A 25150-nucleotide genomic window follows, 5' to 3' on the forward strand; every position below is an offset into this window, starting at 1 on the left:
TTTAGTAATTATTTGGATTTGTTTTGTCTTCTGTTGTCTGCCTTAATTTTGTCCCTGAATGCTTGTGCAAACAAGTAAATCAAATAAATAAGAATTAAGTTAACCGTGTTGCGAATGTCTCTTCAATGCTACAATGATCTGTCGATATGCAAAAGTCTCATAAGTTCATCAAAGCAAGAATTATGCACCTCCATGACATTGCAAGTTATTTCAAATGATGAACACAACCGCATGAAGAAAGAAAAAAAATGTTGAATTAATATCTCATTCACACAACTTCTGTAATAAAGTATCACTGAATCCAAGCTGGAAAAGTGCAAGTCCGCTCCTTAGTTTCACAAAATTGTTTCCATTGTATCTGTTTAGCTGAGGGTCCATTAAAAAGCTAGGATTCAATTTCTTCCTGCATGCCATTTCTAAGAAAAACCTTTTGCAAGAAAATCCAAGGCCATTCTGTTCAGCATGTTTAGCTTTGCTTATGTTATAGTTTCTAAGACAGATTTAGAAGAACCTCGGGCCTCTAAATTCCTATTGCTGTCGATATTTACGAGTCTTTATCTTTCTCCTTATCCTTTTTTTTCTTGAACAAATTCTTGAGCTTAGAAGACTTCTTGCCCTTGTCTTTACCCCCAGATTCCAAAGAAGACGAATTTGCCGATTGACCTTCATTTCCCAGAAGGCTTTGAGAAGAGCTAGACATCGAAGTTGCGTGACTGAGATCACAAGAACTAGCCACTAGAGGGTTCTCGTAGGACTTTTCTAGAATGCCGTCGTACACTAGCGTGCTAAGTGGATCTGAGGCTGGTTTCCAGGGCATAAAGGAGCTTGCGGTGAGGTCAGGTGGACCAAACTGTACTGGGTTTGTAACCACAAATTCCTCCTGTGATATCTTGCGCTTTGGAGACTCCACAGATAGACCCACATTCTCTCTCTGTATTTTACCAATGGGAGTTTCCACAGAGCCGTCTAACTTGCGCTGTATCCGTTGTGTATCCATCACAAACTCTTGCTCATCTCGAGAGAGTTTTTTTGAGGGAATTTCCATGCGGATATCCCTGTTCTCTTTAAAGGACTTGCTTCTCTCAAACTCATCTCTCATCATGTTCCTTGAAGCAGTGTCCATGGCAATGTCTCTTATTTTTTGTCTTTCGAAATCCGTGGACGCATCATATTCATCTTGCGGCATTATTCGTGAAAGGATGTCTTTGGATAGATCGGTTTTGCCTAACATCTTAAATTTTTTTGAGCTTTCCACTGAACTATCAAAAGTGGCATCAAAGGAATTTTCCCTAATTATTCTTCCACGCTGGATGTTGGGTGGAAAATCCAGGTTTTCTTTGTGTTTAATGGAAGTGTTCATTAAGGTATCTGAATATCTAGTTCCACTTGTGGTATCTAAATCAAGCTCTGATTTTGGTATAACTTTAGAAATGCTGTCCATATAATCTTTTCTGTCTCTGAGTGATCGCTGTCTTTGACTGTCCACGCCGATCGCTACTGGGGACATCTTTTCTGTAGAATAGTACCTCATTGTGGAATCTAATTTCCTTGAATCAAAGCTAGCTTCAGTTTCTCCTCTAGTCAGTTGTCTAGGAGGGTCCATGGAGGCCTCTAATTCCTCTATAGATGTCTTTCTTGACAGAGTATTGATCTCCAATTCCTCTCGCGATACTTTCCTTGAGGTGTTCACCATCAAAGACTCATCCATCTCGTCCTGTGAGATCTTGCGTGAGGGACTGTCCTCTTCTTCATCCAAAGAGATCTTTCGAGGCATTTTATCAGAGAAAATGTATTTTCTCCGAGAAGGGACATCAAGGCTGCTGTACATTCTGCTAACGGATGACCCCATTGACTCTGAAGACTCTGAGGACGTTTCCATGGACTCCCTGCAAGACAGAGGGACACTTAGCAAATGTCCTTCCAAAAAAAAAAACATTTTGTCATCATTTATTAAGTGACAGTAAAGACTTTAAAATGCTTTTTGAACTTCCTCATTAAAAAATGTATCACCGTTTACACAAAAATATTAAGCAGCACAACCGTAGTCAACGTTGTTAATAAGAAATGCTTCTTGGGCACCAAATCAGCCAATTAGAATGATTTCTGAAGGATCATGTGATACTGAAAAGTGGAGTAATGCTGAATATTCAGCTTTGCCATCAGAGGAATAAATTACATTTGAAATTGTATCAAAAATCTAAACTGTTATTTTAAATTAAAACTGTAATATTGTAAAATATTATTACACTGTATTTTTATTCAAATGCAACCTTCAAATGTAAACTTACAAACCCCAAACCTTTAAATACTACATTAATGTATTATGGTTAATTAACATTAACCTAGAACAATAAATTCTTTAACATTTGTTTTTCATTGTTAGTTCACGATACCTTAATGCATTAGCTAATGTTAATGAATTTAAGCTTATTGCAACGTGTTACTAATATTTTTAAGAATCTTTGAGCTGCTTATATCTATACAATGCAAAAACAAAAAAACAAGATGCCAGGCTGACATACTGTTTCACAAGTGTGGAGAATTTGATATGTTCTTCTTCCTCATCTACATATCGGCGTAGTGGAGTTCGAATGGGAATCAGGAGGTCTGGGTCAGGTGATACGATGACCGGTGATGGCCCAATATGCCCCGATCGGCGAGAGCGAACCAGAGACCGTGGAGAACATTTCAGAGGTGCAACTGTGACTGAAAAGTAACACATATGAATAATCAATGACTATTTCAAAAAATCTATCACTTACTGAAATTACTTGTATTGTAAACTTTTTTTTTTTCATTACCATGCATAAAATGTCCCTACTACACATTTTGTTAATCAAGAAAATCTTCTCCATAAATTAACACAACTTTTGTGAATTTTGAAGCCTATATACAATCAGCAGAAGTAAAAAGCTATAGTTAGGTTATAAACAAATGACATCAGAGCCGCAAGACTTCAACATCACCACTACTAAGTTTATGACAACTCTTTTAATCTATTTAAAATCTACAAGGTGGAAAGTTTGAGTTAAAGTACTTTGCGAGTATTAACACAATGAGACTATAAAAGTGAAAGTTGACAGTCATTAGAATGTGATTTAAAGGTTACAATGTAGTTAGTACAACATTCTCCTAACCTTATTTGTACTCAAATAATGTTCTCTGAACATTCTAAAAAGGTTAAAATGTCATGTTTTCTAGTTGTTATTACAACAATGTCATTTAAAGGTTACAATAATGTCAGCATTATATTCTCCAAACCTTATATTTACTCAAAAAATATCATTCTGAGTCTGAACGTTTATTTGTAAAATTCTAAAAATGTTCAAATGGCCAGTTTTCTTATCACAATTAGAACATTATTTAAAGGTTACAATAATATTATAAAAAATGTCCTTCCTCAAAAAATAATTTTCATTAATGTTTATTTGTAACATTTTTTAACATGAACAAAACTTTTGAAGCATAACAAACAAGAGTTAACAAAATTTCTGTCAGCTCAATTTTATCTGTAAATAAACTGAGGGGAATTAATTACATTTTACAATTAATTAATAACACTTACATGAATGCATTTATCCAAAGCCAGTTACAATAGAGGTACAAAAGCAATTCGTCACAGCAAACAATATTTTTTTATACAAATACAATGCCAGGTTTATTAGAAAGCTAGACTAGAAAACCAGAGGTGAAATGCAAAGAAAAAATCTGTGTTTGTGTAGTGTACCTTCTTAACTATATTTTGGGGACAAATTTGTACCCAGAAGTGACCAAAATCTGACAAAATCTCCAAAAACCACCCTTTAGGGATATCCTTATTTGTAAATCTTGTATAAAAATAAAGTAATTAAAGGTTTTTTTTAATGTAAAAATGCAGAGTTTTGTCTGATGGGTAGGTTAAGGTTTAGGGGTAGGATTAGTGTAAGGGAATTGAATATACAATTTGCACTGTATAAAAACCATTGCGACTATGGAATGTCCCCATTTAGACAGCTAAGTAAACATGCGTGCGCGCGCGTGTGTGTGTGTGTGTGTGTGTGTGTGTGTGTGTGTGTGTGTGTGTGTGTGTGTGTTATGGGATAGTTCACACAAAAATTTAAATTCTATCATCATTTACTCATTCTCACGTCAATGCAAACTCATAAGACTTTTGTCTAATCTTTTCTCATCTTTGAAACATAAATAAAAATATTTTTAATGAAACGAGAGTTTGTACCTCCATTGTCAGTCCAGGCCCATCCAAAAAAAAATTTGGTAAACAGAAACTCAAATGTGCCTGCATGATGAGCAAGAACCTATGAGATTTGTCAAGCACGCATGTTTGAGCTTCCGTTTACCATATTTGAAGCACTGTGTCAATTACCTTTTCAGAAGACTGGATTAAACCACTTGATTCATTTGGTCAAGTTTTACAATGGCTTTATCACTCTTTTGGTGTGAATTAAAAAATGTATGAAAATTACCTTAATTTTTGTTTCGAAGATGAACAAAAGTCTTATGGATTTGAAACGACACGAGAGTGAGTGATTTTTGGGTGAACTATCCCTTTTAGTGCTTGTAAAAGAGATGTATCTTCAGTTGCTTCTTGAAGGATGTGATGGTCTCAGAAGATGTTGACAGCTCATTCCACCAGAGAGGGCCAAAGAAGGTGAATGCTCCGCCTGTTAAAGTTAACAGACCAGTTCACTGTTATTATGAGAGATGAGCATGAGAGATTTGTTTGTTTGTTTGGCTACTTCAGACAACTGAACTTGAATCATATAAGGCACAAGAACGCAAGAAAATATCAGGCTCAATGGAGTATTCAAAGTTCTTATAGAGGCTTACACAGAATATGCACTGGTGATGGTGAAGCAAGACAATGTTACACAGCAGACCGTGATAAACATCACTTTCCTCTCAGGTAAGGTTATTACCATGAAGGAAATTGGATTAATTGAAAAATGAATAAAATGTTCAAACGGAGCTACTAGTCATGGGCAATTTTACATATTTTTAAATTTCCTTTTGAAAAAATAACACTGCAAGTTATCAATAATTCATCATTATCAATGTAATTATTTCAAATAGCCCAATCAATAATGTCGGCTGTTGCGTTTAAGCTGAAGCTAAACAAAGAACATTAATGAGAGGGTGAAAGCAACCGAACGCATCCTTTGAGATTAATCAAAACATTTTTGAGTTTATCAAATGAAATCACAATTCGCTTTCAATTCATATGCTTTTGATTCGATTGCGATCTACATTCAATTTGATTTAATATTAATACATTGGAGAAGGGTCTGGCTGCAGACTTGTACTCTCTCTCTCTGTCACCTGCATTCTCCCATCCCAGAAGCTGGGATAGTTAAATTATTAATTTTAATATACTCTATAATATATTACATATGATATATATACAGGTCCTTCTCAAAAAATTTGCATATTGTGATAAAGTTAATTATTTTCCATAATGTAATGATAAAAATTAAAATTTCATATATTTTAGATTCATTGCACACCAACTGAAATATTTCAGGTCTTTTATTGTTTTAATACTGATGATTTTGGCATACAGCTCATGAAAACCCAAAATTCCTATCTAAAGAAATTAGCATATTCCATCCGACCAATAAAATAATTGTTTTTTTAATACAAAAAAAAGTCTACCTTCAAATAATTATGTTCAGTTATGCACTCAATACTTGGTCGGGAATCCTTTTGCAGAAATGACTGCTTCAATGCGGCGTGGCATGGAGGCAATCAGCCTGTGGCACTGCTGGGGTGTTATGGAGGCCCAGGATGCTTCGATAGCGGCCTTAAGCTCATCCAGAGTGTTGGGTCTTGCGTCTCTCAACTTTCTCTTCACAATATCCCACAGATTCTCTATGGGGTTCAGGTCAGGAGAGTTGGCAGGCCAATTGAGCACAGTAATACCATGGTCAGTAAACCATTTACCAGTGGTTTTGGCACTGTGAGCAGGTGCCAGGTCGTGCTGAAAAATTAAATCTTCATCTCCATTAAGCTTTTCAGCAGATGGAAGCATGAAGTGCTCCAAAATCTCCTGATAGCTAGCTGCATTGACCCTGCCCTTGATAAAACACAGTGGACCAACACCAGCAGCTGACATGGCACACCAGACCATCACTGACTGTGGGTACTTGACACTGGACTTCAGGCATTTTGGCATTTCCTTCTCCCCAGTCTTCCTCCAGACTCTGGCACCTTGATTTCCGAATGACATGCAAAATTTGCTTTCATCCGAAAAAAGTACTTTGCACCACTGAGCAACAGTCCAGTGCTGCTTCTCTGTAGCCCAGGTCAGGCGCTTCTGCCGCTGTTTCTGGTTCAGAAGTGGCTTGACCTGGGGAATGCGGCACCTGTAGTCCATTTCCTGCACACGCCTGTGCACGGTGGCTCTGGATGTTTCTACTCCAGACTCAGTCGACTGCTTCCGCAGGTCCCCAAGGTTTGGAATCGGTCCTTCTCCACAATCTTCCTCAGGGTCCGGTCACCTCTTCTCGTTGTGCAGCGTTTTTTGCCACACTTTTTCCTTCCCACAGACTTCCCACTGAGGTGCCTTGATACAGCACTCTGGGAACAGCCTATTTGTTCAGAAATTTCTTTCTGTGTCTTACCCTCTTGCTTGAGAGTGTCAATGATGGCCTTCTGGACAGCAGTCAGGTCGCCAGTCTTACTCATGATTGCGGTTTTGAGTAATGAAACAGGCTGGGAGTTTTTAAAAGCCTCAGGAATCTTTTGCAGGTGTTTAGAGTTAATTAGTTGATTCAGATGATTAGGTTAATAGCTCGTTTAGAGAACCTTTACATGATATGCTAATTTTTTGAGATATGAATTTTGGGTTTTCATGACCTGTATGCCAAAATCATCAGTATTAAAACAATAAAAGACCTGAAATATTTCAGTTGGTCTGCAATGAATCTAACATATATGACAGTTTAATTTTTATCATTACATTATGGAAGATAATGAACTATATGTATATATATATATATATATATATATAATCTGAGAGTGCAAGTGAAAGTCTGCAGCAATAGGGTCTCTATTGGAGAATTTGGATGTATATCAGTATGTACATTTTTTTCAAGGAAAAATGAAAAATCTCTCAACTAATCCTGTAAAGTACACAATGAACCCTTTCATTAAAGTTTAACATATGGTTTATATACAATTGCATTTAATGCAGTTTTTATAATAATAAAGTTATTATAATAACTTTTTAATAAGAGTAAAGATAATGAATATGTAATATAGTGAACTCTAGAGTTAATTGTTCTAGTTAACTATCCAGTTTAAAGTAGTGAAGGGTAAGAAATGCTGCTTGAACGGAGGCGCTACAGCAATCTGGCACTCCACATTAAATAAATAACATGGGTCTAATTAAAAAACATTTTTTTTTAATTTTGTAATAGAATTGCCAAAATTGAAAGCTGAGACTTTGTGTTTTCATATCAAAAGTAACCTACTCTATCTTGTCTGTTGAAATGCTGTCAGTGTTCTCTTTGCTCCACAATGTACAGAATATCGAATGCTGGTGCACATAATAAACACACATGATGAACAAAGACAGATTGTGTGAGAGTTGGGAGCCCTGGTATAAACATACTTTAAAACATGCAAATATATGTTAAGACAACAAAATACTAGGAATGCACGATATATCGGCCCCCATATCGGTATCAGCCAATATACGTTCATTTTTAATATTATGGTTATCGGCCCGATAAGAAAATTTGGCCGATATATTAAGGCAGATGAATAATGGATTATTTCCTTCAGCTGAGACACTTCAGATTCACCATGATGGTTTTAAATTGCTTGAAATATGATTGAAAATACGGTTAAGTGCAACATGTAAATGCAGCGCAAATCTGTCAGAACTTTATAATTGCGTGCTTGGGACATGGCTTTTATTGGTCATGACTTTTGTTCTTGTAATCAGGCTCTTAAAAAATATATAATTTTTTTTATTTAGATTTATCAGCCAATATATTGGTTTTCGGCCTTCAAATATAAAGAATTATCGGTAACGGCCAAAATGTTCATATTGGTGCATCCCTACAAAATACATAAACCTAATTTGGTAATAATCAAAGAAAATAGTTACTAAATAAATAGTTAACTAAATAAAAACGTAACCAATTAATCTACACACTTACCTCAAGTGAATTCTGTGGCGAGGTTCAACCGTTCTTCCCGACCGATCTTCACACGCATGCGCGCGAAAGTGTCTTGTGTAATGGTCACCAGCTGGAGTGCCCTTGATAGCCACCAGAGGGCACTCCACATTTGACATATTGTCATTCCCTCAGAAACCACATTTCCCACAACTCAATGCCCAGATTCATCATCCCTAATTGCATCCACCTGTGTCTCATTACCTTGTCCTTGTTAGTCTCAGCCTATTTAAACCATGGCTGCGTTCCAGTCCAAAATTGACATGCCCTTCACTCGCTAACTTCCCTCCGTCTCCTTCACTCGGATGTGCGTCATTGCTTACATTGCACGAGTGCCCACTACTGGCAGAAACTGCAATGGGCTGAACTGGAACGTCCTAAGCCCTTGATCACTTGGAATCAACTATGGAATTGATTTATTATTTAAATTTTTTTCCCTTTAAGAACTTGTTTAATGCAGCATCCAAATGTATATAGGTGTGTTTGGGTTTTTTTAAATAAATAAAAATATATAATTAATATATCATAGAGTTGTTTGTGGTGGTGGTGACTAGACGAGATCCGCGGTGACGTCACAATCGTGTTGCATTGTGGTATATGGAACTGCCTGAAGTGTACATATGAAGTAGACTCGCTCCCTCGGTCAAAATCGAGGGAACGAGAGTCTGTCCATATAAACTTCCCTCGTCCAATTCACGAAGTGAAACGCACTTCAAAATGGCGGCAGGGATTCCCCCGGGAGGAGGTGCTTCGGGAAGTCAGCAAGTGCATGTCTAAAAGCGGACTGGAACGCAGCCCATGTACACTCATTCATTCCCTGCGAAGTCTTGTATTTCGTCTCTGCATTTCTGAGAATGTTTGTATCCTGTTTCTCCCGTGTCCTGGTTCTCTTGATTCTCTGCCTGTTCCCCCGGATTTCTCTCTTTGCCTCAGCTCTGGTCTGTTATTGTTTGGATTGTTTGTTTGTTTGGATTGTTTGTTTGTGTATGACCCTTGCCTGTAATCTGGATAACGTCTTTGGCTGCGTTTACACTTGGCATTAACATGCGACCTGTATCCGGATGTTGTCCACATACACATTGAAAAGACCAGTGTAAACGCGCTTCTGATCGGAATGTTATCCAATCAGCGTGTCCAGGTTTGGAGGTAGTCGAGGACGCATTGTGATCGGATCTCAGTGTAATGTTAACGCAATCCAGCCATCGTGTCTGCATTCACAGGTGGACGTCACACAAAACCCCGCCCACTGTCATTATTCCCCCTCCTCTCTCCAGGAATTGCTGCACGTAGCTGTGTGGTTTTGTGACACAGTCGAGTGCAAAGTACATCACAAATATACTGAAATGTTTGGCTTCGCACCTGAAAGTTGCATCCATTCATTTTCTGTAAAGAACGCGCATTTTTCCCAGCACAGCTGGCAACGTTCTCGGCTTGGCTTTTTAAGGGGTTAGTTCTGAATAAACCACATTTGAAATATTCCATACTCATATTCCATCATTAGTGTACACGCCCCTTACTGCTGATTGGCTAAAAGTATGTTTTGGTGCTCGGTCCGATCCACTTTCAACAGTGTTTACTGTTTACTGCACCTTTAAGAAACCCAACCTATGCCCTTTAATATATTAGTTATATTTCTAATGTATTTTAAGAATGATTTACATAACATTAACATAAATTACATTATGTATGTAAGTTATTATGGGAGTGTTACTACAAAAAGGATGTTCTTTTAATAGTAAACAGAACCTTAGTGATTTCATCATCATTCTAATGGGTAAAGGATGCTCCAAGAATGTTTGTTGTTTTAAGAACATTCTCTTAACATTACAAGAACATTCATCAAGTTCAAATAAAATCATAAAGAAGTTCCATGAACTTTATTCTAACAATGTTTTATGTTAACATTCTGAAAACATCCAGTAAAAAAGTAATAACATCATAGAGATGTTCCAAGAATGTTTCTCTAAGAACGTTTTCTCTTAAGATTATGAGAACGTTCATCAAGTACAATTAACATGGTTAGGATGTTTTATGAACTTTGTTCTCACAACATTTTATGCTAACATTCTGAAAACATTCAGCAAAAAGACGTTACGAGAATGCTGCTTTAAGAATGTTTTCTCAACATTATTAGAACGTTCATCAAATAACATTGAAAGGACATTGAATGAACTTTGTAATAAAACATTTTATAAAAACATTATGAAAACATTCAGCAAATATGAATAACATTACAATTTTGTTCCAAAAATGTTGTTCTAAGAACATTTTCTCTCAATATTATATGAAAGTTCATCAAGTACAAATAATATTGTAAGGATGTTCCATAAACTATGTTCTCACAATGTTTTAATATAACATTATGAATACATTCAGCAAATATGAAGAACATCATAAGGATGTTCTGAGAATGTTGTTCTAAGAACATTTCTCTCAATGTTATGAGAACATTCATCAAGTAAAAATAACATCATTAGGACGTTACATGAACGTTGTTCTATTAATATTTTCTCTCAGCATTAGTAGAATGTATATAATGTTATAAAAATATTTTTAAAGAACTTATGTTCTAACATTTATATAACCTTAACAAAACGTTAGTGAAAGTTGTGGGAACATTCCCTGTTACTGATGTATTTTATGTTGTGGAATAAAATGTGAAAATATCTGGATTATGTTAATCAAAGACATTCAACCAAAATCCCATTCGACGACGGAACAGTGCGGCTTTTTTACCCAGTCATGAAAAAAGTCAATGCTTTTTATTAGTGCTGCAAATCGATTAAAAAATGTAACAAATCAATCGCACATTTTTCTGTAATTAATTGCGATTAAACATTAAATTTACTAACATTAAAGTTTTTTATATATTTTTATACTGTAATAATTTTACATTTAATCTCCAAATTAATGTAGAAACAACATAAATACATTAGCCTATATTTTAAATATTTGTTTAATGGCATCTTTTTATGAAAGAAGGCCAGTATCACCGATACCAATACAGCTACTGATGTCTCTATGAAATTTATTTATTTTTCTCAATTTTAGCCATTAATTATAAAAAATATAACAACTTTTAATTTGTGAACTTAAAACAATCTTTACATAAACCCATTACAATAAATGTCACTTTTACCTGTGCCCTTCAATATACAGTATAAGGGCTCAATTTTTTCTATTGGCGAAGTCAGACCAGTTCAGAGTTTTACTTGCCCTGTCAAAATCCTTATTAAAGATACAAAAGTTATTCAGTCAAGAGCAGTGAGTGCTTTTCTCTTTTTCTTTTATTCTTTGATTATCCTTAATGACAAACAGCGGCAGGTTTATTAGGCTGGTGTCACTTTAAAGGGATAGTTCACCCAAAAATGAAAATTCTGTCAGTATTTACTCACCCTCATGTTGTTCCAACCCCGTAAGACCTTCGTTCATCTTCGGAACACGAATTAAGATATTTTTGATGAAATCCGAGCGCTGGATCACTCCTCCATACTAGTCCATAGGCTTCTTCAGGGATTGAACTTGCAGGCCCCGAAAAGTTATTACAGACATTGTTAAAATAGTCCAAGTGACTACAGTGGCTCAATCTTAAATTTATCAAACGACGAGAATACTTTTTGTGCGCAAAAACAAACAAAAATAATGACTTTATTTCAACTATTCATTTCCTTCTCTGTTGGCCTCTAGTCAGTTAACTTAGTGTAATAGCGTAGAGCTACGTCACACGTAGGCTCACTATTGGCCGACGCTGGTCACGTGGGTGTTGCGTGTGACGTACAACAACAGAAGCTTACGCTATCATACTAGTGAACTGACTCGAGGCCCAGAGAGAGGGAAATGAATAGTTGAAATAAAATCGTTATTTTGGGGGGTTTTTGCGCACAAAAAGTATTCTCGTCGTTTGATAAACTTAAGCTTGAGCCACTGTAGTCACTTGGACTATTTTAACAATGTCTGTAATAACTTTTCGAGCCCGGCAAGTTCAATCCCTCAAGAAGCCTATGGACTAGTAGGGAGGAGTGATCCAGCTCTCAGATTTCATCAAAAATATCTTAATTTGTGTTCCGAAGATGAACGAAGGTCTTACGGGGTTGGAACAACATGAGGGTGAGTAATTACTGACATAATTTTCATTTTTGGGTGAACTATCCCTTTAAGATCTGACAGACGTGACATAGATCTGACACGCATCCCAACTCTTTACATTCATTTAAGACTACATTTAACTTATTTAAAGTTATTTCATTTTCACTTTCATTTTGACATAATTTTGTGTGTTTTTGTCCGTTCAAGCACTGTCTGTGCTCACGAGTCGTGTGTTTCACAGACAGGAGATTCAAAGACGTGCGCCAGTGCTGCACTGCGTTCTCTTTTGTGTCTTATCGCGTTTGAATGGATTAAAAGCAATTACGTGAATAAGAGCATGGTCATATAATGTAACGCTAACCAAATGATGAAGGGAAAAAACGGAATCTGCTTTAATTGCGTTAAATATTTTTAACGCATTAACCTGAAAAAATGTGCATTAACAAGTTAATTTTGAAAACCCTACTTTTTATATGTTTGATTGGCTCTGCTTAATGGATATAAAAACAGAAGAACGAAAACATTCAACTAGGAAAGAAGAAAAAAAAAGTACCAACCGGGAATCTGTGGTATAATCTGTGGCATTTCTTCCTCCATGTCCTCCACTGAAACAGGCACTTGATAGGACTGTATTGCAGCCCGGGGCATTAGCATCCAGTTGGGGTCTGGGTAGAGTGTAGCGGTGAGATTGGATAGGCCCGTATTTTTCATCAAAGGAAAACCGCACAAGCTCTCAATCTGCTGCCACCGGTGCAGACGCTCCCGAAGACAAGCAGTGACGTCTGCTAGTGCATTCCTTTAACGAAATACAAATGCAGGTCAATGTAAGTACTCATGATTTAAACATTAGCGACAAAACTGTTTGGATCCTCATTGAAAATAGTATGAATTTCATTGCATTATTTATTCAGTTTTAAATGAGAATAAACAAATTACTTGGCCTCAAGAATTCTCTGATCCACTTGATCCAGTGAGGAGCTGTGTGCAACATGTAGTGTACCCAACAACGTACTCCTTTTTTTCTTGATCTTCTCAGCCTGTACAAAAATACAGAGTGATTAAATAAGTTCATGCAAGACGCTCCACAGCCCTCTCATTAGTTATATAGATTTTACACATGAACTCAAAAGGCAAAACAATTGAAACCGGAAAACATTATTCCCTCTGTACTTGATTGCATGCATGGGAATGGGTTTGAAACGGGTGACTCATTCATCTCTAAAATACCTCATCTTTAGCCGTGGCTAGTTGTTGTTCTGCACTTTGCTTCTTGATGTTGTAGTACTGGACCTCCACCTCATAGGTGAGCTGAAGCCACAGCTGCAAATTTTCAGGAACTGCCCAGAGGGACTGCATGTCTTTCTCTGCCCTCTTCAATGCCTCACGTACCTGTACCAAGAGCACAGAAAACCATGGTTTAGTGGAGTCTTGTTGGGAGATGTTTTACAGAGAGAACTGCAGATGTTTACCTGTTCAAGCTCTTCCTCTGCATACCAAAGACGGCTGAGTTCACTCACTGCTCCATCTCGGAGTCTGTGCAGGCGGTTGGCCTCATCCTGAGCACCTTGAATCTCGTCCCTCATCTTTTCTTCTAAATTCTTTTTCTCTACCGCCACAGTGCGCTTCTCTTCCTGGGCCTTTTCCAACCTTACAAAAACATAAAAAATGCATTGCTCTCCAATGTCACCCCCTCTTGTATGTTTTGATGGGAAGTCTAATTTTAGTGACTTGGTTACTTCTGATGTAAATGGCCTGGTTTAAAAAGTAATTATCTAAAAACTAATGATTATACTTTTATTTAGAATATTTATGTATATGTTAAAGTTTAATGAGGTCACACAATTGAGACCCTCATTGTTGTAGTGCCAGTTAAGTTTTACTATTCCTATAAAGTTGTCAACTGTCTCAAGTTTGTTGATAACAGATACATTAATTGTTATGCCTTGCAAACTTTCGGCTTGTTGTGATGCATTGTTGTTGCAAATTTAGCTGATTTAAATATTGTGAAAATTCAAAATTTAATTTAATTATTTTTAGGTAATTATTAATATATAATTGTATTTATAGCTGGCATTGACATCATAGCTGTCACTTTTTTTTATATAGAACACAATGTTTATTGAACAGTATAAATATATTTCTGACATTTAAATTGATATTTCACTCAAAAATTAAAATTCTGTCATCATTTACTCACCTTCAAGTTGTTAAAAACCTGTATGAATTTCTTTCTTCTGCTGAACATAAAAGAAGCTATTTTGAAGAATATGGGTAACAAAACAGTTGATGGACCCCATTGACTTCCATTGTATAGAAAAAAATACAATTGAAGTCAATGGGGCCCCATCAACTGCTTGGTTACAAATATTCTTCAAAATATGTTCTTTTGTGAATCAAATATTGCTTATATTATATAGATTGTTGGATCAGGTGCGAATCAAACAAGTTCGTTTATTTTGGTGAATAAACCTGATTTAAATTGATCTTGAATGTGGAGGTTGTGAAGGTGTACTCACTGCCCCTGTAAGTCTCTGAGGCTTTGTTCAGCTCTCTGCAAGCTTTCCAGGTCCTTCATCATCTTTGAGATATGAACCTTAGATGTCTTATTCTGTACTTGTGCAAACCAGCATCCACCAATCCCCATTACTATTGACACTATCAGAAGCAGGTCTTTCATCCAGTTGTGTGGAGGTCCTGGAGCAAATGTACACAGGGATATTAGTCAGACAACCAATGAAACATTATGTGACGTGACATCTGAGTGTATATTTTGCATGCTGACTTGATATCTGCTGAATATATTTTACAGTGTGACAAGAGTAATTTGTTGCGTTCTCAACAGGCGTGCATGGATATTTGATTTCGTATTAGAATTCATTATAGATATTTAATGATCTTATTTACAATTAAATCATTGCCATTGGACTGCAACTGTTTCATACAATAGCTTAAGTTTTTCAGAGACTGAAAAACACAGAGTTTGATACAAAAATCATTACATTAATACAGTATATGAAGTGTATACATACGTGTAGGTGGGCCAAACAGCACTACATCCAGGGCTTTGAGCTTGAGTTTTTGTTTGTGTTGCTGGTCTTGGATCTTCAGAAAAGCGCTCATAAAGGATGGCTCATTGGAAGCAATCCTGTAAATTCAAAGTTAGAAACTGTTAGCTTCATGGAGCTGGAGCATGGAGTATTTAATTAATAATATTAACTAAATACACAACTGGTCAAAAGTTTGGGGTCAGTAAGATTTTTTTTAAATAAATTAATAGTTTAATTCAGTAAGGATGCATCACTAGTGACAGTAAATACATCTATAATGTTACAAAAGTTTTTTTTTTTTTTTTTCAAATAAATAAAAAGGTTCTTTTGAACTTTATATTCATTAAATAATCCTGGGGATTTTTTTTTTTATCATGGTTTCCACAAAAAAATATGAAGCAGCACAAATGTTTTCAGCATGGATAATAACATGAAGTGCTTCTTGAGCACCAAATCAGCATATTATTTTTTTATCAAATAATTGCAGCCTAAGGAGCATAAGAGACTTCTTTCAAAAACATTCAAAAATCTTACCCAACCTAAACTTTTGAACGATAGTGTTTTTTCAATGCAATGACATTTATTTAACACATTTACAAAATTTTAAATTACAACAGTTTCATTCGGTCCTGTGTGACTTCTGGTGTTGTTAAAAATATCTAAAATCATAACTAAAATCATTATCACTGTCAATTTATAATGCCTATTAAGTTTTTAATGTTAAGTGCTTTGGTTTAGGGTAAAGGTGGGATTAGAGCCTCTAAATGATATGTAATTTATTTGTATTCTATTGATAATATAAATAGAATAAAAAAGGATTAGTAAAGATTTTTACATTTCTAAAGCTGTGCATTTACATTTTATATGCAATCAGAACATCAGTAACAGTTTCGATTTATATATCCGAACTTTTTTTGGAAAACATTATGTACAAATACCTATGAAATCAGGCTGATATGGGAGGGCACGTGCCAAAATAGGCGAACAAATTTAACAATTATTCTAGGTTTTTTTTAAAAATTTGGTTCAGTCTTAATTTGTCTCACCTGGGCAAGGTGTTTCCACTGACACGCAGCTCTCTGAAGCCCTTTTCATACTGAGGCAACTCAACAAACTCTCTTAGCCACCTCAAGACATCCTCCTGAGTCCAGTTATGAACTGATAGAAAGAAAGAAAAGAGTAAAAAAAAAGAGCGAAAAGAGAAACACACAATCATGGATGGATACCATCTTACCCTCAGAAGATTTCCAGCCCTTCCAAAGCTCCTCCAAAGTGATATGCTGGTCCTCTTGATGGAGTTTACTGTGCTTGTTTGCCTGTTGTTGCTGCTGCATATCTTCTATGATAAACTACAATAAGAAGAGATGCAGATGCAAAAGAGTAGCCGATTTAAATAAAATTCTGCACACCAGAAAACCACTCTACACAAATACTACAAATGCAGTCTCACCACACATAAAACAACAGCTGAGTCAACATTCGAGATCAAAAGAGCTTAAGTAAGTGTCTGCGAATGTGTCTTGGAATCTGTCTCTGCTGTAATCAGATGCACCACGTGATTCCAGGCTTCTTCTCTGCTTCGATTCCACCTAAACCTTTTCTATAGCAACAAGGAAAAGAAACCCAATGCCAGAGACATGGACACACTTCAGGACATTACTTAGTAACTCATCCCCCTCTGCTAAGTTCTCCCAATGCCAAGCCTGAACAGTTTGTCTTAGGTGTTGGATGGGAACATGTGTTTCTAAATTGACCAACAGGCTTGGGGGAGGAACTCAAGGCCGGGTGCTTTGGAATAACACTCTAGCACTTACGCAAACATCACACAAACATCTCAAAATGTAATGCTGATCTTGTTAATCTGAGTGTGAGTTTAGAATGTTGACTTGACAACTACTACATTTGTGCTACTCGACCATATGTTCGAATAAGCAGCAAAAAGTTTGATTAAAGGGACAAAGAAAATTAAGTGCTCAGTTGTGAAATATATGAAATATATATTTATGTGTGGCTTCAACTAGGGCTGCATGATTTGAGGAAAAAATCTAATTGCGATTTTGCTGATAAAAATTAAGATTATGACGAAAAAATGTACAGATTTGCTGTGCTTGTTTGGAAGGCTGATCAAAACTTTTAATTATTAAATAAAATATTTTATTATTTTATCATTAAAAACAAAATAAGAAACAGTACTCCTGTATTTTAACTGTAAAATAAAAAAATCGAGTATTTAAGAAACATATGATAATTATTTTATTTTATTACAATCCATTACAATTTGCAAAATAATTATTACAACAATTACAATACAATTATTACAATTTGTTTCAACCCATGTTTAGGTCAAATATGGACAAACCCAACCATTGGGTTTAAAAAAAAAAAGTAAACCAACCATTGGTTTTGTTCATATGTGACCCAAACACAGGTTGAAACAACCCAGAATTATTCTTTTAGAGTGCTCCTGTAAAATTAAAATACTAATATTTATGACTGTCTTATTTTTTTTCATTTTCAAATATTTCAAATCACACTTCAATTAAACATGCAGCACCTATATTTATTTAATTTCTTATTTATTAGCTTGTTTGATAATCGCACTAAGCCATATTGTGATTTCAGTTTTATTTCAATTTAATCGTGCAGCCCTTGTTTAAGGGCTTGTAAAAGTCATGAAGATTCTATAGATTTTCAAAATTATTTAAAATATATATATATTTCCTTCTTATGATCAGCTATAGAACATTTCATCAGCTAGAAACTGCTCTTTTGTTATCCACTTGACTGCATATTTCAGGGAAATTGATTGGCCAGAAGTTGTGGAAACCCTGCAGGATTTACATTAAGGTGTGAGGGAAACTTCTTTCTTTGGACTTGTGATTGTGACATCTGTGAATGTTGATTACCTCGACACTCTCCTCCACCTCAATGCCTCCATCCTGATCGTCATCCATCTCTCTGTGGATGTGTTGAAGAGCCTCCAGACTGAAGCGGTCAGCCTCCGTCACACATGGAGGGCTCACTTGCAGACATGGATCTGTGGTGAAAGGAGGACAGAGTTAAGCAATCCAATAAAACACTTGCAATGTCAACATGTTATCAAGAGGAATCATTATATTTTCCCACAGGAAAGAAACATCAACAATGACAACAACATCTCTTCCATATCTCTGTTGCTTCTCAAAAACAGTAAAGAGATTAAATAGAGAGCAAATTTTGTAGAAATCTTTACACTGTCCCAAATGGGTTCAAATTTGACAAATCACAGATTTCAGTATGAATTCTGTCAGCAATGTCTTCCATTACAAAATTATCTGGCAACACCTTCATTTATTAGTTCAATACTTTGACTGTGCAAATTGTCTAATGTGTCAATTTTTAATCCCCCTCTGAATTAAGAATACTCAAATGATTGTCATGGGAACACTTTACATTGCTGTGTCTATTTTTACCATAGCAACAATACCAAGTGTAGCATCATAAAATAGTTATATATTATTTAATGTTAATATTCTATTACTCAGTGAAATCTCCCAAAAGAGACTGACTTGGAACATAAAGGCCCGGTTCACTGATAGGGCTTAGATTAAACCAGGATTAGGCCTTTGTTAAATAAAAGCATTTTTTAGTAGCTTTTATATACATGCCCTATAAAAAATATTACTGGTGTGCATCTCTAGACAAAACAATGGCAATATGTCAGTGCAAGTAGCTCTCATTTAAAACAGGTCAAACCTGCATTTTAGTCTAAAAGACTAGCTTAAGCCTTGTCTGTGAAACCAGATATGCTATTATTTTGTATACCTGAACTTTTGATATTAGGCCTATTGCTCTTGATATTATTTCTGCTGTAAATAGTCAAATAATGCAGGGAGCATTCGGAGGCTTAGCAAAAATTAGCTTTTGAATATTAACATCATCTGGTCGTGCACACGTGCCTGTTGAGGTCACAGTTGTGTCCCTGTACAGTCCAGTGTGCTGCTGCTCATCGCTGGAACAGACGCAGATGATCAGCCCGCGCAGCACGAGCAGGACGGTGAGGCAGAACTTCTGCATCGCAGGCTTCAAGTGCCACTTACTGTCTATAATTTAAAAAACACATGTGTGTCCAAATGTAACGTTACGTGATAGTGATGCTATAAACAGCTCCAGCTCCAAGAAAAGGTATCGTCCGCCAGTTAGAAAAGCAACAGTGTGGGCATTTTAAAAAAAATATCACACACAAAAAAAACGAAAAACTGTTCGAAATGTTTGTTTACAACTCCAACGAATATGTCACAACGTTTAAAACAGTAGATACATCCCAACATCTGGTTTTTCCAATGACGTTTTGTTGTTACATTCCAAAGAAATGGCGGAACAAAGTAAACCGATTAATATAACATGACTTTGAAAAACTGATTCTAAAGAACGAACGTTCCACTTTTAAAATACGGCGTTGGGATGAAAATACGATGACCAAGAATAGAAGTCCTTCTGAAAGTCAGGTTCCCGAATATGAATAAAGTTCCGATAGTAGGCTACTTCTCTCTGGGAACGTTTGGATAATGCGTGTATATAAAAGTGTTCCAGTTACTAAATGTCACAAACTTTGTAAGCTCGTATTTAGCATGCGTCTGCTCTTCCAAAGCCAAACGCGAATTTACTGGCGTCTCACTCATGAATATTAATTGGATTGCGTGGCGCTTGCCAAGTAAACTGATTTGCTGAGGTAGGCGTTGAGGTGAAATATCAATATTAATTAGTTTACGTAATTGGGCGCTCCAAGAATATTACCAAGAAACTTGAGCATTAAAAGAAAGAAAGAAAAAAAAGAAACTTGAGAACTACTCTCTCTATTGGTGTTATTCTTAAGTATTGTGATGTTCTGATTTTGTTGCACAATAGTGTGAACTGAATATTCAAATAAAGCACAAAAAAGAAAGAAACTTGAGCATTAACAAATTAACCTATATAATAAAATATTTATTAACGGCTAAATGACGAGCCTTTAAAACTAAATAAAAAATGAAATTCATACAAAAAATGGTGCTTGAATACACTTAACATATAATGAACCGTGTAATTTGTGAATAATTTCATAATAAATCATTTGTAAGAATTACTTGTTTTGACTACTTTTATATATTTTATTGTAATTTATACACCATTTATTTATTTATGTTCCGATGTTGTTTTGGACCCTACTGACTCCCATTTGAATTAACAAAAACAGTCGAAATATTTCAACTTTTTTTGAATTTGACCAATTTTTGGGGCGAACCATCTCTTTAAAGGAAAACACTTGGAAAAATGTCATTACTGCAATAGCAACTCTACACCCAACTCTAGAATTATGAAATTACAGTTAGACGATATTAACCGATCTTAATTAATAACCATTCATCAAGAGCTTTCAGTTTGGAGAGATTGAATAAAATAAACCCTACACATTTACTCTCTCATATAGGTCCAGTACACACTTAATATTGGTCTCTGAATTAAATTTAGAGCCCTATCAGATTAACATGGTTGAAGACTCATACACTGAGAAACAGCAACAGAAAGAAAGCTTCAGGTTACATCTCAACAACCCATAAGGTCTAAAAATAAAACTGGGGCATGAGCGAGTGGATGCCAAGCAGTGGGGGAAACATTTGGCACTTAAAGCATGCAAAAGTGACAGGTGTCTCTCATTGTAATTCAGGGAAAACTCACTTCAAAGTGAATGAGAGAAAGATCATATAATTTCTTCCCCTGGTGGCCAGCATTGATGTCATCAATCTATTATGTAAAAAAATAAAATAATTTGATTCTCATATGCTGTACCATTTGGCACACAATTGTCCTGTTGTAATAAGCTAACAATTTTTGTTGAGGAGAACAAGTTGAGTAGCGTCCAGTTTCTTAAAACACTCCACAATGTAAGTCAATCCACTTCCCTACTGTAAAGACTTGCATCTCAATTTATATTGCGACCAATGAGAATGGTAAACAGTGGGTATGTTCGGAATGGTATACCACCATACTACAGTGTTTCCAGCGCTGTTACCAAGCAGCACTGCATGACTAAACCAAGTATTCTCCACACAGCCAAGTAGGACAGTGGTACCTAACCCTGGTCCCGGAGTACCCCACATTTCGGAAATCTCTCTTATCTGACACACCCATCTAAGGTCTTGGGCTGCGTTTAAGTCCACTTTTTTTATCCCCTTCCCTTGCTAACTTCCCTCCATCTTGATCACTCGGATGTACGTCATTGTTATGTTGCATGAGTGTCCACTACTGGCAGAACCCTTGCAATGGGACACCCGATCACTTGAATCTGCATGGAGCCATGTTGCGATGTTGTAGTGTTTTTATCACAGTATAACTCTTCTAAACTGCTGAATTGGCCTACCTTAACTTACAGCTGTATACTGCTTTTCCCTCCATTGTTTGAATCATGTAATCATTTTTGGCTCCCCTTAAGCACCTTTGGCATCTCTTAAAGGGTTAGTTCACCCAAAAATGAAAATGTCATTAATGACTCACCCTCATGTCGCTCCAAGCCCGTAAGACCTCCATTCATCTTCAGAACAGTTTAAGATATTTTAGATTTAGTCCGAGAGCTTTCTGTCCCTCCTTTGAAAATGTATGAACGGTATACTGTCTTTGTCCAGAAAGGAAATAAAGACATCATCAAAGTAGTCAATGTGACATCAGTGGGTTAGTTAGAATGTTTTGAAGCATCGGAAATACATTTTGGTCCAAAAATAACAAAAACTACGACTTTATTCAGCATTGTATTGTCTTCCGGTTCTGTTGGGGATCCACGTTCAGTGACGCTGCTGACGTAAGACGCTGCTGACGTGTGTCTGGTGCGCCCGAGCTTCGTTTACAGTCTGAGGGAGACGCACGCTGGAAACAAAACAATCTTCACAAACATGTCTAAGGATTTCCACACAGAGGAAGACTTGCATTTTTTTGCCCAGCCATATTTATTTGAACCCGAATACACGGATGCACCAGATACACGTCAGCAGCGTCTTACGTCATCAGCGTCACTGCGGACTCGTGAACGCGGATCCCCAACAGAACTGGAAGACAATACAATGCTGAATAAAGTCGTAGTTTTTGTTATTTTTGGACCAAAATGTATTTCCGATGCTTCAAAACATTCTAACTAACCCACTGATGTCACATGGACTACTTTGATGATGTCTTTATTTCCTTTCTGGACAAGGACAGTATACCGTTCATGCATTTTCAAAGGAGGGACAGAAAGCTCTCGGACTAAATCTAAAATATCTTAAACTGTGTTCTGAAGATGAACGGAGGTCTTACGGGCTTGGAGCGACATGAGGGTGAGTCATTAATGACATTTTCATTTTTGGGTGAACTGTTAAGCACACAGTGGTCATATGACAGTATTCGGTCTTCATACCACACTTCCTTGATGGTTTTGTATTATACACTCAGTTTAACACAGTAAAGACAACAATAAATGAACAACTTGACACTTTTTGAATCTATTACAGTGTTTAGTGATCCATTCCAAACGCAATAGATACACTGGCCCTTTAGGAGTTAGACAGCACCAATACAGTTCAAATCTGCTAGAGAGCATGCACTCAAAACCAGAATGGCTGGTCGCCATTTGGCAAAGGCTGGTAACTTCCAAAATGTAAAACAATCCGTTGAAATGGTTTAGAACACATAAATTCTCAACCTTTTTTTTCTACAGACAAAAACCGACAAAGATAACAGTGATCTATTATACTAGTTTCTGCTCAATGTAAGCACAGTGGCACATGTGACAGGCAACTAACTTATGTGAAATTGATAATGAAAGTCAACATGGTAAATCTTGAAATTAACCATTCAGATCCTCAGATTCGAACACTCTGGAAGACAATGGGATACAAGACAAAAAATAACACTGAAGACATACATGGAAAGGTTGTGTTACTTTCACAATTTGACCTTTAGATTTGGCAGTTTCCACTTCAGCACTTCCACGTTATGATATTGTTTGACATTCTTCCCTGATTGAGGAATTGAATGAAATAGCTCACAATAGATACAAGTTAATGGCTTTGCAAGAACTACTGGGTTTTGGCTTTTATTTCTCAAGGCCTGATAGTTTAAATACCAGGCCTGACAGTTTAAAAAAAGAGATATAAAAAATTAAATTAAAAAAAATAAAAAGAAGTGACATTCAAAAGACTTTTCATAGTAATTTTCCCTCAATCATGGAAGAAATTTTGATATTTTAACATAACTATTTATCATACAATAAAAAATTATATAAAATGATCAATATCATTTTTAGACAAACTCATATATTAATATTAGCCATGGAAGAAACTGATAAATTAAAAACCAAAACCATTGTGGAACTACTTCTGTTCCTATATAAATCCCAAACAGTAACAAAATGCAGTCCATACCGATTGAAAGCAAATTCCAGAGTACACTATTTCATGGGTGTCTCTTCCTCTCTGTTCAAACGATGCACATAGACTTGGGTGGGGAGGGGGGCATTTAAAAAGGAAAACAAAACAAGAAACAAAAGATGCACAGAAAGCAGACTTGAGATGACTTTTTCTGTGATACTGAAAAAGGTATATATAAAAAAACAATCATGCCCCTTTTACAAAAGAGCATAATTTGTAGTGTAATATCTTACCACCAGATCCAGGAATTAAGCAGTAGTGGTTTAAGGCCTCGTTTTTAGCTTGCTTTAGATATAGCCATTACAGAAGAGAACATTTGGTACTAAACATAGAAAAAAAATGACATGTGGCGTTATCAATTTAATAGGGGTAATTCTTTATGTACATTAAGGCCATGTCACTTCTGCGGTTTCATAAATCAAAACATGAAAGGTAGGATAAGATTCTGTTGTCTGTACCCTACAAACCAAACATCTTCACGCAGCAATGCGATAAGTGCTTTTTACGGTTATTTCCATTCAGCTTCACACCGATACGCTAGTTGACTACAAGCAAAGACAAACTAGTCAATTAGTGAGGATGACTAGTTTATCTAGATTTTTAGTACAACCACCATAAACATTTAAAAATCCATTTGAGCATCCCAGTATGAGTGTTGTTTTTAACTAAATGTCACATTTAATTAAGTGGTTAACTACATAAATTAAAAATTGTTCCGATTGTGCTCCATCTAGCCGTTTTCAAACACAAGAGTGCACCTTATGTAAACTCCTAAGAAAAACGTCTGATCAGGGTACGGTGAACGAGAAAAACCAACCAAATTTCAAGGCTTCTACAAGACCAATTAGTCACCTAATCAGTCAGGTAAACCACTAATTGGCTGGTTCTGAAAAGAAGTCATTTTGCACATGCCTTTCTAGAAGTCCAAACTTTCATTCATTCCTAGACAAAAACAGACAGGGCTACTTGTAACTGTACTTACAGAATCCCAATCCCTTCTCTATATGGTTTAACCACATGACAACAAAGCAGCAATTTTCCTACACACTGATTTTAGTATGATACGAACCATAAGCATGACACAGAAAGCATGAATGATATGCAAACGAGACCAGTACAGTCCTTCCCTACCACAGGATTTGAATAAACCAATTAATTAGAAATCGCTGACCCCCAAACAAAGCAACAAAAGGATTTTGTGCGCTTATGTTCAACTAAAGGTAATCCATTTAGTGTGGGACATTTTTATGTTGGCAGTTTGAACATCTATAACCAATGAATAAGGGCCAGATCAATGGCTATGTGTATATGTTGAGTACGATATGGCACATAAGGCCTACCAGCAAAGTCAGTTAAAGCTTTTGTGTTAAAGACATCATATGAGAAAAGTTTAACAAAGCAGAAGAGTCACTTTCTCCCA

At 36.1% G+C, this 25150-nt stretch overlaps 1 protein-coding gene across 2 annotated transcripts; it reads right to left on the reverse strand.

Annotated features, from left to right (window-relative positions):
• Positions 1–414: 414 nt before the first annotated feature.
• Positions 415–19990, reverse strand: stim2a (tromal interaction molecule 2a). Of its 2 annotated transcripts, XM_077205058.1 has the most exons (12): positions 19252–19990; positions 18220–18350; positions 16548–16662; positions 16360–16471; positions 15296–15411; positions 14783–14960; positions 13736–13913; positions 13494–13655; positions 13203–13303; positions 12824–13062; positions 2523–2706; positions 415–1886 (listed from the first exon to the last, which is right to left on the reverse strand). In XM_077205058.1, the coding sequence occupies exons 1-12, from the start codon at positions 19367–19369 to the stop codon at positions 545–547; spliced, it is 2976 nt and encodes a 991-aa protein (XP_077061173.1). In that variant the 5' UTR covers positions 19370–19990; the 3' UTR covers positions 415–544. The 2 variants fall into 2 exon arrangements, with proteins under 2 accessions (XP_077061173.1, XP_077061174.1); XM_077205059.1 differs by lacking the exons at positions 415–1886; positions 2523–2706 and adding an exon at positions 3286–4661.
• Positions 19991–25150: the final 5160 nt, after the last annotated feature.

Source organism: Siphateles boraxobius, unplaced genomic scaffold (assembly GCF_051911475.1).
Source record: "Siphateles boraxobius isolate OS27281-9 unplaced genomic scaffold, OSU_SipBor_1 53, whole genome shotgun sequence".
NCBI lineage: Eukaryota > Metazoa > Chordata > Actinopteri > Cypriniformes > Leuciscidae > Siphateles > Siphateles boraxobius.

Bases quoted from the DNA above. Each gene is read 5' to 3' on its own strand.
- stim2a (XM_077205058.1), bottom strand. From the start codon at position 19,369: ATGCAGAAGTTCTGCCTCACCGTCCTGCTCGTGCTGCGCGGGCTGATC. The intron at 13,304-13,493 runs GTATTTTAGAGA...ATTTTTGTACAG, and splicing joins TAGCCACGGCTAAAGATGAG to GCTGAGAAGATCAAGAAAAA. The intron at 13,063-13,202 runs GTAATTTGTTTA...ATTTCGTTAAAG, and splicing joins CAGAGAATTCTTGAGGCCAA to GAATGCACTAGCAGACGTCA.